At 28.0% G+C, this 15,649-nt stretch overlaps 2 protein-coding genes across 3 annotated transcripts in view; one reads left to right on the top strand and one right to left on the bottom strand.

The window, feature by feature from the left end:
• The window catches only part of LOC104719229 (protein OS-9 homolog), a 4,029-nt gene extending 1,600 nt beyond the window's left edge, over window positions 1-2,429 (bottom strand). The window contains exons 1-7 of one of the 2 annotated variants that reach the window (XM_010437092.2): window positions 2,192-2,429; window positions 1,989-2,065; window positions 820-1,023; window positions 663-734; window positions 462-556; window positions 308-374; window positions 123-229 (exon numbers count right to left, since the gene is read on the bottom strand). In XM_010437092.2, coding sequence (XP_010435394.1) covers window positions 123-229; window positions 308-374; window positions 462-556; window positions 663-734; window positions 820-1,023; window positions 1,989-2,065; window positions 2,192-2,285 — 716 coding nt within the window. In that variant the 5' untranslated portion in view covers window positions 2,286-2,429. The remainder of the gene's footprint in view (window positions 1-122; window positions 230-307; window positions 375-461; window positions 557-662; window positions 735-819; window positions 1,024-1,988; window positions 2,066-2,191) is intronic. The other variant, XM_010437093.2, reaches the window with a different exon arrangement.
• LOC104719230 lies at window positions 14,863-15,470 on the top strand. The gene has a single exon (XM_010437095.1). It carries the CDS (start codon window positions 14,923-14,925, stop codon window positions 15,412-15,414), a length of 492 nt encoding a protein of 163 aa, XP_010435397.1. The 5' UTR covers window positions 14,863-14,922; the 3' UTR covers window positions 15,415-15,470.

The following is a 15,649-nucleotide window of genomic DNA, read 5'->3' on the forward strand; positions in this document are numbered from 1 at the left end:
TTTCAACTAATGGTAATTAGCATGCAAGATGAAACATATGGTTACATTCTGATGTGGACATTTAATTGAGCAGGAAGAAAATTCACTTTGAAATTGGCCTTACGGGAAATAACATTACTTACGGATGCTTGCACAAGGTTGGGCACTGAACAGTCAGTGCGTACTTGCAAGTGGATAACTCAGTGATTGAAGTGACCATTGCCCTGGTTTCCGCGCATACAAACCTCACCTGCATAGAGCAATTTCAAGTATAATGAATCGTAAGGCAAATGAGTCCGAATGCAATGCAGGAAACTAAATTAGATACCTCGACTTCTCGGGGTGATCCAGTAAGATCACAGGTGGTCCCATTGGTGTATACATGAGAGTGATACCTACAACAACAACAACAACACCATAAGAGATTAGCTGAGATATATCTTTCTGCTGCTATAAAGGTTATGTAAAACCTCGGCTTATACCTCTGAGATGCATCAGTGGAAGCATCAGATACAGTTTGATTAAAAGCCGCAGTTGCCTCTGGGTCAAAAGTACCCAATAAAAACTCTTGAACAATCTGCGGTGGTTAGGATACAAGGGCCACAGGCATTACACAGTGAGTGATTGTAGGATTAAAGAAGAGAAACAAGTGATAAAAATAGAGAGAAATCAGAAAAGCAAACCTTTTCATCCTCAACGTGTAGCTGCCGTACATACCTCTGATGACAAAACTCATAAGACCACCAACCCTCTTGCTGCTCATATCCAGTGAATGATTAGTGTTATAGAAATTTGTTAATCAGTGTCAAAAGAAACCATTTTTATTAAAAATGCGCTTACCCTAATGAGACATTTTTCATTAAGTGATTGGAGCAATTCATCAGGAGTCCTTAGCTTCACCTGTTTGTGTGTATCCATCATCACAGTACTAATATTTTGCTGAGTAGAAGTCCATCCACTTGTTGCCTTTACCTCCTTTGGTAAGTAACATAAAAATCGACCCCCATGCTTATCCACCATAACCATAGATTCCAGATTCTCACCCTATTATAAAACAATACTATAGATCAAAACGACAGAGATTCTCAATGTTACAACTATATCTACTCATGTCAAAGTGCAAAAATAAGCTACAAATGGATCTAAACTGTGATTAAAAACACCAACGCTTATCCACCATAACCAATAGACTACAGATTAAGACCCTATAAACAACAATATTAGAGGATCAAAACGCCAAAATCAAAGGGGCCTCTATGTTACAACTATTTCTACTCATAGCAACTCAGTTCAAAGAGCAAAAAATAAGCTTCAAAACTATCTAACTAATACCCTCCCACACTTATCCACCAGAGCCATATATTCTAGATTATCACCCTGCAAAACAACAATATTAGAGAACCAAAATGCCAAATTCAGAGAAGGATCTCTATGTTACAACTTACAACTATCTCTACTCAACGTATCTAAGGTCAAAGTGAAAAAAACCCCTTCAAATCTATCTATATTATGATTAAAACGCCCACACTTATCCACCATAACCATAGATTCCAGATTATGACCCTACAAACAACAATATTAGAGAATCAAAACGCCAAAATCACAGAGGGATATCTATCTTACAACTACCTCCACTCAAAGTAACTCAGGTCAAAGTGCAAAAACAAGCTTCAAAAACTGTATAAATTGTGGTAAAAACGCCCAAGCTTATCCACCATAACCATAGATTTCAGATTATCACCATGTTAATAACAATAAAATGAGAATCATAACGCAAAATCACAAGGAAATCTATGTAACAACTATCTCTACTCACTATAACTAAGATCAAAATGCAATAAAAAAAAAAAAGCTTTGAAACTATCAAATATGTGACTACAACACAACGCCCATGATCCACCATACCATAACCATATATTCTCACTTAGTTAATAAAACGCCAAAGTCACAGCGAAACTCTATTCAAAAAATTAAGCTTGAAAATACAAATCTGAAGATTGAGTCATTACCGGGTGAAAAGGTGAATCTTGAGGAAGGAACTCAATCTTGTACTTTGGTTCACGATTGTTTCTGCTGAACGTTCCAACTAATACATGAAACATTTTTATTCATTACCTAAACTCGAATTTTGATCGGAAATGAAGAGAAGAGAGAAAGAGAGAGAGAGAGAGAGAGAGAGAGAGAGAGAGAGAGAGAGGAAGTGATAATAGACCTAGATGAGCAGGGAAGATCTGATCGGACAGGACATGAGAGCTTGAAGACAATGCAAGTATTACAAGACATAACAAGATTGGCGTGATTCTCATCTTCTTACACAGATTGTGAAGCGAATTAGCACCGGACGGTTACAGGCGACGGCGAAGTAAGACGATGAGATCGCTCATCGCTTGTTTTTATTAGCTGCGGCGATGTGACTAATAATAAGACGTCCACGCAGTTCATCCAATTAAATTCGACACGTAATGTTATATGACCCGACAAAAATGTAATTCCATCGGTTAACATTTTCGGAAAGAAATTCTATTAAACCAGAGGCGTATTTGTATTGCGTTCGTTAAAACCGGTTTAATCAACCTTATCCAATTTTTTTTTTTTTTAAAAGGGTATGGAAATGGAAATGAGTTTTGAATTTAAGTTAAAGATGGTTTTATGTTCTTATTATATTTTGAATTTAACAATATTACATCTTTTGTCATTATATGTAGTTTTCATGTATAACAAAAAAATTTTTTTTTTTTTTTGAGAAATTTGAGTAAGTTAACCAATGTAGTGATGATGGTAGACTTAATTATCTTAGATTTGTATAGTAAATATTCTATATATATGGTAGATCAACGTAGTATATTAAAATGTAGTCATTGTAGAGTAATTTAAAATAGATTTATTTAGTAGATTTAGTCCATTTGGTGACATGCTTAATTGTCAAAGATTTATGTGACAGATTTACAAGGGGAATACATTTTGGTAGACTTTGTACCATTTATAACAGAATTATGTGTCAAATTAATCTAATAAAGAGAGCTATGTGTTAGATTTTTTTAGTATGTAGAATTGGGTAAACAAATTTGTAGAGAAAATGCATTTTTCTCGAATCACAAAAGCCAACCCCGAAAAATTACTTTGATGGTCCAGAAAATTGGATGATTCACTTTGATTCTATGGAAGTAAACCAAAAATGTAATAAGATAATTAATATTTTATTTCTTATTTAGTAGACAATGTTATGTAGTATATGTAAAAAAATATTCATTTATGTAAAAGTTCCTCATCGTTTAGCCAATTAACACAGGCCAATTAACACAGACTAATGTGAAACATATGTTCAGCTTAGCTAAACTAGAACATATTCTAACATTTGTCAAAAACACTCTTGAAAATATCTACATATACGGTTCGATATCGTGGGCTCCGAGAAAGAACAAAGTGCATAAGATGCATCAAAATTCTTCTTTATAATTGGTATTTTAGAGATTTGAGCAACAATACGAGAAGAGTTTTGGTACTGCTTAAAACAAATGGGATTGTTGTCCATAGTTTTTCATTCAATTATAATGTTCTTTAAGACAAGTAATCGAAATTTCTCTTTTTTGACGAGCTAAGATTTAGCCAAATATAGGATAAAAAAAAGAGACGGGTTACAAATGATGGTCGAAACTGAGGCTAAAGAGACTGTCCAGACTAACGTAATTAATATGATATCAAATTGTGCAACTTCTACAATCGCTTATCAAATTAATACAAATTAATAAGGTTTGTTTCTCTAGTATCAGTTTTTGGTTTATAATTTAGAATAAAGTAATTTTACCTTAAAAATATAATTTGTATGGTGTGTATTTGTTAAACAGTTTATAATACAAAAACAACTAGATAGTAATCATTTGATAGTTAAGATAGTATTAATTTGATATCCGACAAAAAAACTCCACAAAAATCTCACTATTGATCCGAACAGCTCATATCGAACAAATTAATAAACTTATAAAAAATGTTTTTTTGCCGTGTTGCAGTACAAATTACCGATTAGTACCTAGTTGAATATCTACATTAGTGTTTTTAAATACAAAATTAAAATAAATCTTCATTTTCAGAAGAGTTACAATTTATGCCACTACTTTTATCTATGTATCCAAACAACTTTATAAATAATTATCTACAATTCATATAACCAAACACAATTAAAAGATTTTAACATTGCAAACCAATCAGAATTTAAAAATTAAAATTTTTGTATATAAATATCCAAATTATTATTTTAATAATTATATTTGGAAGATTTTGTTCAGATTTTAATTTATGATTTTAAATCTATATATTTTTTTCTACATATGTTGTGATTTGAATTTTTTAAAACAAAGATATATTACTCAATCTACGAAGAAAATTATGTATTTTAATGTTCCACATCGGCAGATTGGTAAAAATAAATTTATCTGTTTGATAAATTAACAAATTTTATTTTCTTACAATTAGAATACAATAATTAATATTTTCAATATTTCTCAAAATAATAATGCAAATATAACAAACAATTATAATATTATATATATGAAACAAATTAAAATACTATAATATTCTAAAATAATTAGTATTTAAAAATATATATGTAGATTTACCAAACAATCGATAAAATAAAATTTCTTTGTTTCACACTGACACATAAATTAAAACAATTCATTAAAACAATTAATTACACCTAAGCACAATATTTGGTGACTCACAATATTAGCCAACTGGTGTCCCGTGGAAAGAATAAAATATTTTTTTGATTTGCGACCGTGACAAAGTTTTTCATATCAGATCATAAAACAATAAACAAGGAGTGATTAGAAAAAAATAAAGAAGTAGGTTTTCTTTGAGAAAAGAGTTTCACTGACAAAGTTTGAGTCAAGCTTAGGTCAATAGACAAAGCTTAGGTCAAGCTTAGGTTAATAAACTTAGTGTTGATCTACTTGTGTGATTCCAAATATATTGCCAAACTCGTCAGCTGCTGTCGTGTCGTCAGGCCGTCATCTTCACCGTCTTCATTTTCGAGAAAAACTGTCGTCGATCCGCCGCTTTCATCTTAACACTGTCTCGACCTGTCTTCATTGTCTCGAGTCTCGACCAAGCTTCTCCGATCGGTTTGATTTTCTGTCACAAAATCTTTGTTTGGAAAGTGGATTTCGATAAAGAAGAGGAGATACATACAGTACATATGAATATGATAGGATCGAATAAAAAAGAAAAATAAAAGTGGCCCATTAAAGATTTTGGTTGTACTACAATTGGCCCAATTTTGTATTTTTTTAAAAGACATAGTTAATGGTATCTAACTTTTTTAATCGGTTGTTAACTTCAAATCTTGATCCATTGATTATTTGTATTTGTAATAATATTATAGAATAACAAACATATATTTTTCTTTATTTGTCAGTGTTAAAATAATAAATCGTTTATCAAAAACATTTTGATATATATATATATATATATATGAAAAACATTTCCAACACGTATCCACTTCTTTAATTTTCAAAAATATCGCTTCTACGATTCCATACGCTTCCGCTTCCGCACACCCGCTTTCGATTCCATACAGCTTAGGTGTGCAGTCATGACGTTGGTTGTGATCTTGAGGTTATTAAACTAAACTTGGGATTAGTTATTGAACCGGATTCCTGAGATCGTAAATGGAGTTTTTTTTTAAAGTTAAAACTGGAGTTGTTATCACTAAATTGTTAGTTCGGTTTAGTTTAATTATTGAAGTGAGCAAAGCTATTTTCCAAAATTTAGTTTAAAATATAAAATATGAATTTGATGTGTCTATAAAATATGTGTTTTAAAAAATGTGTTTACAAAAAAAAATTATATTAAAATGGAGTTGTTATTATTAAATTGCTATGGTTTAGTTTAATTATTGAACTGATCAGAGCTATTTTCCAAAAGGCTCCTATTGGTAACTTACTAGGTACAGTCCCGTGCATATGCGCGGGTTGTTATATTAGTTATATTAATTCATTTTAGTTTATGTAATAATCATAAAACTATTAGAATTTTATGAGAAGATTTTTTAATAAAAATTTTAAAATAGTATTTCTGAAAAATGAGATTGAAGATGATGTATTTTTGAAATTCTCCGTAAAAATACATATCTAACAAACAAATTTTGTAAATGTCAATAATACACTTTATTAATTCAAATCATACAATATCAAGATATACCACTTATTTAAAAACTATTGTTAATGGTAAAAATATAAATTTACTATGATATTCAAAATTTACCTAAACCATTTAATAATTAAATTCCAAAATTATTTTTTAAGTATCAATTAAATATATATTCTATAAAATCATATGAAATGCAATAAAAACATCCCAAAGATTAATTTACTTTTTAATCTTGTTTATATTCACCTTAGTTTAAGCTATATTGCTAGGTAAAATTCTAACGATTTATTCTTTATAGTAAAATTTTGGAAATGGAATATCAAATTGTGTTTTATATAGAAAATCATTAAATTACAAATTTTTGAATTAAAGAAAAATTATAATGATCTTTATACAATTATATTTTGGATCACAAGAACTAAATAAAATGATTACAAATTTTTTGGAGGTAAGAGAGAGTTAAAAAATTTATTTAATAATTCGATTAGAATAGTTTATTTTGTTAAAACATTGCATACTTTCAAAAATAAAATAAATATACATGAATGAAGATGATTTTTTTAGCTTCATTCCCTCATTGGGTTTTGATCGAAATTTAGTATTGTTGAATCTGCATCTATAATTGTTTTTTACAATCACCAAAAATTTATTATACATTTGTAATTAAAAATTAAAAAATAATCAGAAGAAAAAGAAGGAAGGAAGAAATACATATAAAAAACATTTGAACAAAATAAGATAAATATTACAAAATATATAATCACACTCTTATCATGAGTTATGAACCCATGCAAGAACATAAACAAAACAAAAAAAAAATATTTAGAATTTGAGATATGGTGGATGATGATGTGAGAATGGTTATTAATAGGATTTCAAGGGATGGAAGTTACATTTCTAAAATAATTTATTAGACATATGTAATTGAGAATTAAAAATAATAAGAAGACTAAGAAGGAAGGAAGAAATACATAAAAACAAAGAAATAAATTTTGAATAAAATAAGATAAATCTAATAAAATATATAATCACACTCTTACCATGAGTTTTGAATCCAAGCAAGAACATAAACAAAACAAAGAAAATATTTAGAATTTGACATATGGTGGATGATGATGTGAGAATGGTTATTTATAAGATTTCATGAGATGAAAGTTACATTTCTAAAATAATTTAATTAGAGGAGTTACAGTTATAATTTATAGTGTGTTTGAATGAAAATGAATGGAAAAATAGTCAATTCATATTTATGTCATTTCACTTACAATTTAGTAGTAAAGTGTGGATTTAAAGTATAAATTAATGTACATTATTATATTTTTACTTAATTAAAAAGAAATATTTTTTTTAGAAATTAAATGCTAAATGGACCAAGGAGAGAGTGAATAATTGTTTTTTGCAGCCACCAAAAATTTATAATACATATGTGATTGAAAATTAAAAATATAAGAAGACAAATAAAGAAGGAAAAATACCTAAAAACAAAGAAATAAATTTGAACAAAATATAAGAGAAATCTAAAAAAGTATATAATCACACTCTTACCATGAGTTTTGAACTCATGCAAGAACATAAACAAAACAAATAATATATAGAATATGAGATATGGTGGATGATGATGTGAGAATGATTATTTATAAGATTTCAAGGGATGTAAGTTACATTTCTAAAATAATTTATTATACATATGTAATTAAAAATTAAAAATAATAAAAATACAAAGAAGGAAGGAAGAAATACATAAAAACAAAAAAAAAATTGTACAATTATATAATCACATTCTTACTATGAGTTTTGAACCCATGCAAGAACATAAACAAAATTAAAAAAAAATATTTAGGATTCTAGATATGGTGGATGATATGTGAGAATGATTATTTATAAGATTCCAAGGGTTGAAAGTTACATTTATAATATAATTTAATTAGAGGAGTTACAATTATAATTTATAGTGTGTTGGAATGAAATGAATAGTCAAATAAAATAGTCAATTCATAATTTATGTAATTTCAGTTACAATTTAGTAGTAAAATATGGATTTAAAGTATAGATTAATGTACATTATTACATTTTTATTTAATTTAAAATAATTATTAATTTTTAAAAACTTAAATGCTAAATGGACCAATAAAGAGAGAGTGAAACCTTACTTTTATATATATGATTGAGGAAGAAAAAAACTTGGAGGAATAAGAATTTAAAAAAATGAGAAAAATGATAGAACACTAATGAGTAAGGAAATTTGTTCCTTATCAAATTTGAAGAGGAACCATTTTCTTCTATGATTCTAAAAAAATGAACTACTAGGAATAGTGTGGGGTCTACATGTTAAAATTTGGAAAATAAATTACTTGTAAATGGTAACAAAAATGAAAAAAAAAACAAGGAACAACACATTCTATTCTAAAAATTGGTCACCAATTGGACCATTTAGTTAAAAATATAAAGATGAATTTGATGTGTCTACATAACGTGTGTTCTTCAAAAAAAGTGTTTACAAAAAAAAATTCTATTAAAACATCATATGGTGCATTGTTATGCTCATATATGTGGTTGGTGTTCTTCGAAAAATATCAGGATCAAGCTATCTCAAATCCTAAATATCGAGGTTACACAAAAACATATAGGCTCAATAACCAAAAGCTTTGTAGTCACTAAGCAATTTTTAACATATCAGAAAGAAATAGAAAAAAATAATTATCGATTGAAAAATATATTATATTTTTACATTTGCAACATTATCTTTCTCATTAGATATAAACATTGACAAATAGAGAACATAACTATAATTCCAAAATTTAGCCATATAAATAAAAATTAATTCCGATAAGCAAAAAACATCTCCCGGTTTAGGTAAAGCTAGTTCTCCTGATTTTTGTCTGATATGGTTTTTTTATTTTGTAAACACTAATTTCTCAAATTCAAAACTCTTTGTCAATCTAATCTTTGCAATTAAGGTATTCATGGCCACGATGACTATAATTGTTCGAGCTTCTACATGTTTTTCGAGATGAAACATTATTAGACTCTGCGTTTCTCTCCCGTCAGCTGTCGAAGTCGAACATCTGAGATCTCTCCACTTCCGTGGTTATTAATTGCATCCTCGTATCTCAGTTGTTCGATTGTGATTTTTACATATAGGCCAAAGTCACGAGCTGTCTTTTTTGTTATTTTCACAAAAGGAGGATCACAAAGAATCCAACTTAATTATAGCTAATGGTCATGAATTCTATATAAGGCTGATTTATGAACATGCAATAATGTATATGTAAGTAAATTAGAAACGAAGTACAGTTATAAGAAGCTCCACATAGCTAGATAAAAATTTTAAATAAATAAAACAAAAATCGGAATTGTTTAGATAACATGTTAAGAAACAAACAAATTAAAGATGTTCAAAGAGTATATATTTCTCCAAGAATATAATGATTTCTAGTTGCCTCTTGTTCTGAAGGTGTGAATTTTCCATGGCCATCATACAATTGAGTTTCTAATTCGAGTTGCTATAATGAGAAAATAGACAAATTAAGAGTGATATCTCCTTATGAGTTAAAAAATTAAGCAAATATAAAGGGTGGTGAATTATTCCACACGGTCCCTATAATCTTTGTTCCCAATCATAGTTTGTTGATATGAGTGTTTTCACACGAAAATAAATATAAATAGTAAAAGAAAGTATAACTTACTTGTACATGTCAAGTATCTCGCCAAACCTGTTGTGTATGTTTTCCGGATGTGAAGGACTCGGGCTTGCACTCGCTAAGATGTCTTGTACCGCTTGACCTCATTAAGAAATGCAACTGATTGTGCCATTGCTATATAAAGGAGGAAGATAGTGTTTTCTTTGAAATGAGGTAATTGTTTACTTTGATGAGTTTATAGTAAAGTACTCAACCTAGGGTATCGAATATCGTAAATCTTGGAGGGCAAGTACAATCTTTGATATTGAATACGTTTAAGATTTTTTGGTAACCGATGATATAGGCATGATTGATATAGGAGGAGGATTTTTAGTTAATTATTTCTAGGAAAAAAAGGTAATAGTGGAGGATATAGAGGAATATACTTAAAATATGTTTTTTTGCGATTAATGATATTGATTGATAGTTGTTTTTGTAGATTTTAAGAGCATACGAAGACCTAACGGACACTTCCGAATCCAGTAATATACGTAAAGGCCCAATAAATGCAAAATCATGCTTCAACATTTAGGCCCAATTAACATTTGTAATGAACCACTCATCAACAGGTGGGTTAACGGATAAACGCGCGGACCCTTCAGTCAAACGGGTCTAATCCATAATTCCGATTTTCTATGACAGATTCACCGTTCTCAATTTCAATTAAGCTTCTCCTTCCTAAATAATTCAATGGCAATTTAAATAATTAAGTTAGATATTTTGGACATTTTTAATTTTATACTTCTCTTTTAATAATAAAAAAATGTTTTAACTAGGTTGACATCCGCGCTACGCCGCGAGATATTTTCTTAATTCGTTTATCTTATTATAAAAATAATTTGTAGTAATTAAATAAAATTTATTAGTAATCAAATTCAATGGTGGTTATGAGGGAGCAAGTACAACGACAAAGAGCTAATTACATCTGGTTTTAATTTTGGACTTTTCGATGTTTTTTATTTTCTTTTGATCAAGGTCTTTTCTTTTGGATGTCTTTCCTAATTATTTTCTTATATATACTTTTTTGATTAATTGAGTTTGGCTTCGTAAACAGGTTTTAATAAATATGTTTATTTTATTTTAATATTTTATTTAATAAACAAACATAGAATACATTAAATCAATTATAAATAACAACTTAAAAATTTAATGCTTATTTAATTGAGCGGGTTTAATTAATCATAAACTACTAATTATTAAACATGTGGTAGTTCAAAGATTTTTTAACAAATTAAAATTAGAGTATTTATAATGTAATGATATATCCTCTTTAAAATTATTTTCTTTATTTTTAATAATAGTTTTTAAAAAACAATTATTTAAAAGTATTTATACTAAATATAGTGGCTAATTCATAAATCCGCTAACATAACCGGTTTTAACAATTACACCAATGCTAAAACTATTAATTGAGTTACAAATTATATGTATATATAATGCTATATAATGCTAGGATGTTGGATTTTTATTTAAAAATTGTTAGAGGGGTAATTTCGTCTTTTCATTAAAGAAGAGGGGTATGTAGAATTAAAGTGGATGTGTAGAAAAGAATTCTTGGGATAGGAGTACAACATAATTAAATCTTTAATTTAATTCGGTTTAAATCATGTTATATTTGTTTTATTATTTTATTTATTTGTTTCAGTAAATAGTGAACCGAGCAAAACCGATGTTTGTGGGTAATTAGGTGAAAACTATGTTTCAAAGGAGATATAGATCTTGAACTATGGAGTATGAGAGATAAATTGAGAAATATTTTCTGGAAGATATATAGCACGTGATAATAGATTAAGCTCTATCTGGCTTGATATGATATTCTCTTGGAGAAATATATCGTTTTCCGTATATTTTCTTATTGGTTGAAATTTTATAAATGACATAATATTTATTGTTTATTAATGTTTGTGTTTTTATCCAGAAACTCTCATAGGACATGGAGTACCATTTAAATATCTATAACATCGTAATAAACCATATTTTAAGTTTAATTATACATTTCATCTTAATGCATAGAACTAAATATTTTATATCAAACACAATTAATAAATCATATCAAGTCTATATCTTAGTAAGAATTGAAAATACAAATAAAAATTAACAAAATATAATTCGCAATAAAACTGAATCAACATATTTAAGATATATTTGTTATGTTGTTATCTCATAAGTACTAATTTTAACTCATTTCATAATCAATTTTAAATAAGTGAAAGTTATAAATTAAAAACATATATAAAGATATATAGACATTACCATCAAATTAGTGAAGATTCATTCGTATAAATTATAATTTATTTCGTATTATCTTATGTTTTAAAATATGCATTACAAAAATACATTCGTTCAAATTATAAAATCAAACATAAAAAATATGAATAATATTCTTGAATCATTTTTAAAAAATGATACATATTAATATTTGAATTTTTTTTTAATCTAAAATAAATTTCATCGTTAGACATTCAGTTTAATAATCACTTTTAACTATCTATTTCATCGTAAAACCATAATTCACTTCTTCATGTATTAGAGTTAAAATTTTAATTAAAAAAACTAATATGAGCATCATATGAGATAATATGTATATTGGTTAGTTTTTTAAATTTAACAATAAACAATCAGTAAAAAAATCAGTTAACATCCACGAAAAGTTTGGAAATTCAAAAATATCCTAAATACTGTTATACTATATGTCGTAATTTCATAAGTAATACTTTTGTCAGTTTTCATCAATTAACCAAAAATTCATTCATACAAACTCAGTTTTTCTACTTTTCTTTCAGGTTTAATACTGAATCAACATATTTAAGACATATTTGTTATGTTGTTATCTCATAAGTACTAATTTTAACTCATTCCATAATCAATTTTAAATAAGTGAAAGTTATAAAATAAAAACATATATAAAGATATATAGACATTACCATCAAATTAGTGAAGATTCATTCCTATAAATTATAATATATTTCGTATTATCTTATGTTTTAACATATGCATTACAAAAATACATTCGTTCAAATTATAAAATCAAACATAAAAAATATGTATAATATTCTTGAATCAATTTTAAAAAAATGATATATATTAATATTTGAATTTTTTTAATCTAAAATAAATTTCATCGTTAGACATTCAGTTTAGTAATCACATTTAACTATCTATTTCATCGTAAAATCATAATTCACTTCTTCATGTATTAGAGTTAAAATTTTAATTAAAAAACTAATATGAGCATCATATGAGATAATATGTATATTGGTTAGTTTTTTAAATTTAACAATAAACAATCAGTAAAAAAATCAGTTAACATCTACAAAAAGTTTGGAAATTCAAAAATATCCTAAATACTATTCTACTATATGTCGTAATTTCATAAGTAATACTTTTGTCTGTTTTCATCAATTAACCAAAAATTCATTCCTACAAACTCAGTTTTTCTATTTTTCTTTCAGGTTTTTCATATTACTACATGCATTAAAATCTTTAAAATAAAACATGTAAAACTATACTAATACACATCATGTATTGAATTTTTTTTTAAGTTCATTACTCTTTCAAGGTTTGGTGTGCTTACTTACAATAAAAATTTATATTACAACGATAAATACAATTTATATTCGACTAAAATTATGTTATTCTTTTTAACTTTGTTATTCATTATTTATTGATTAATATACATGTTTAATTAGTTTCGTTTTTGTTAACACATGTCAAATTTTATTGAGAACACACGTACAATCTAATTATAAAGTATATTGAGCTTGTTAGTTTTCCTTTTTGATTAATTTTGTTAGTTTTCCTTTTTGATTTAGAAAAATAATTTTTTTATAATATAAACATATAAAATTCTGTAAATAAAATTAGACACGTGTCATGATCTAATCAATATATTTGACACGTGTCACTATCTTGTTAATGAGTAACTTTGACATTTTTTGAATATAAACATATAAAATTCTGTAAATAGGATTAGACACGTGTCGACATCTAATCAATATATTTGACACGTGTCACAATCTTGTTAATGAGTAATTTTGTCATCAAGGTTTATATAATAAGATATATATATATATATATATATTATACAAACTACAAAATATAACGACATGACAAAAAAATACTATACAATAAAAATAAAATAAAACTAGAACACAAACAAAAATAAGAAAAAAAAAACTAAATATATATCAAAAACACATTAAAAAATCATGTGGTGTACTGCAGGTTCAAACATAATTGATGTTTTGCTAATATCATACAGTTCACTAATACAACTCTGAAATAAAGAATAGCAAATGTTTTACATAATAAAATTGGCAAAAAAAAACCCGCACGTCCGTGCGGGTCGATCCCTAGTTAAAAGTAAAACAACATCACGTATATACAGTCACCGTATATACATCCGTATTAGCACCGTACACACAACCGTATTAAGTATTAACCCAAATCATATTTATTAAACGTATAACTAAAATCTGGTACAGTGATTTAAAACCATTGTACACTGTATGCCGTATGTGCGGTCGCCTAGAACTAAACACTAATTATACTAGACATAGTATTGGTATTTACTAATTTCTGATGGCATCTTTAATTATCGTATCTAGTAAATTACTAATCCACTACTATATTCTTTAACCCGCTTATAATTTTTATTAAGTCCTTCAAATGTTTTAGCTGTATTCCGTTACTCTTCTTCATAATCAGTCAAACATTTCTTTGAATCATTCTGTCATATCATTTATTTACCTTTTATAACCTTAACTAATTTGGTAAAATCACTATAAATAATATTTGCTTACCCTAAATAAGTCCCCTTGGCTCACCAAGTCAAAAGACTAATTTAATATCCAACTGGAAACAAAATTGAACCCCATTTTAATTGGAAATTTAAAATACTCCTAAAAATAGTATAATTTTTCAACTTTCTCCTCCGAAGTTTTGGTTTTAACAGTTCATTTCAATAAACCAGCCAAATATTTTGCGATCACTGTTTTGTTTTGGTTTTTTTTTTTTTTTTTTTGCGTTTTTGTTTTCTTTCTTTTGCATTCTTGTTTATTCCTTCTCAATCACAACAACAAACTTCTCAAAAACATTGTTTTTTTTTTTGTTGAAAATGGGAAGCGAACCAATGAGCCACTTGTCTCTTAAAAAGAAACTCAAATCAAGGTTTTGCATCGCCGGATGTTTTCGTACGACCAATCACCACCACGACATCCCTGACGACATGCCTTCATCTCCGACGACTCCCTCCGGCGCCGCGACGGAGAAATCTACTCAAAGCCCACGTGGTGGTGGAATCAAGACCAAATCTCCACGACTCACTCGGACGTTGTCCAAGTCGCATGAAAAGTGCCGGAGTCTGATCCACCGGATGGGCGGTGGTGTAAGCGGCGTTGGCGGCCACGGGAAGCACATCCGACGTCATACTGCAGACTTTCATTACGATCCGTCGAGCTATGCGCTTAACTTTGATAAAGGAGACGAGGGTGACAATATCAACCGCTTTCCTCTCCGCAACTTCTCGGCTAGGCTGCCTCGTTCGCCGCCTTCTTCGGCTAAGGCCGCCACGGATTCTTCTTTTACGGTTCAAAACCTTTTGCGGTAATGATTGAATTGAATCACACACACATTTCAATCTATCGAATAATATTTTAGCAATTGTAAATATTGAAAGTTCCATTTGACAATTAAAAAAATTTGTTGTTGATATAATGATAGTTGGATAGCTTTTTATTACTTAACATGCGCATGCCAATGCCAATGTTTTTTTTTTCCAATTTGTTTCTTGAACCCTTGTTCCACAATAGACAATATAGCAGTTATCAGTGATTCAGATTGGA

Source organism: Camelina sativa, chromosome 10, assembly GCF_000633955.1.
Source record: "Camelina sativa cultivar DH55 chromosome 10, Cs, whole genome shotgun sequence".
NCBI lineage: Eukaryota > Viridiplantae > Streptophyta > Magnoliopsida > Brassicales > Brassicaceae > Camelina > Camelina sativa.

Excerpts from the sequence above, each read along its gene's own strand:
- LOC104719230 (XM_010437095.1), top strand. The coding sequence starts at position 14,923 with ATGGGAAGCGAACCAATGAGCCACTTGTCTCTTAAAAAGAAACTCAAA.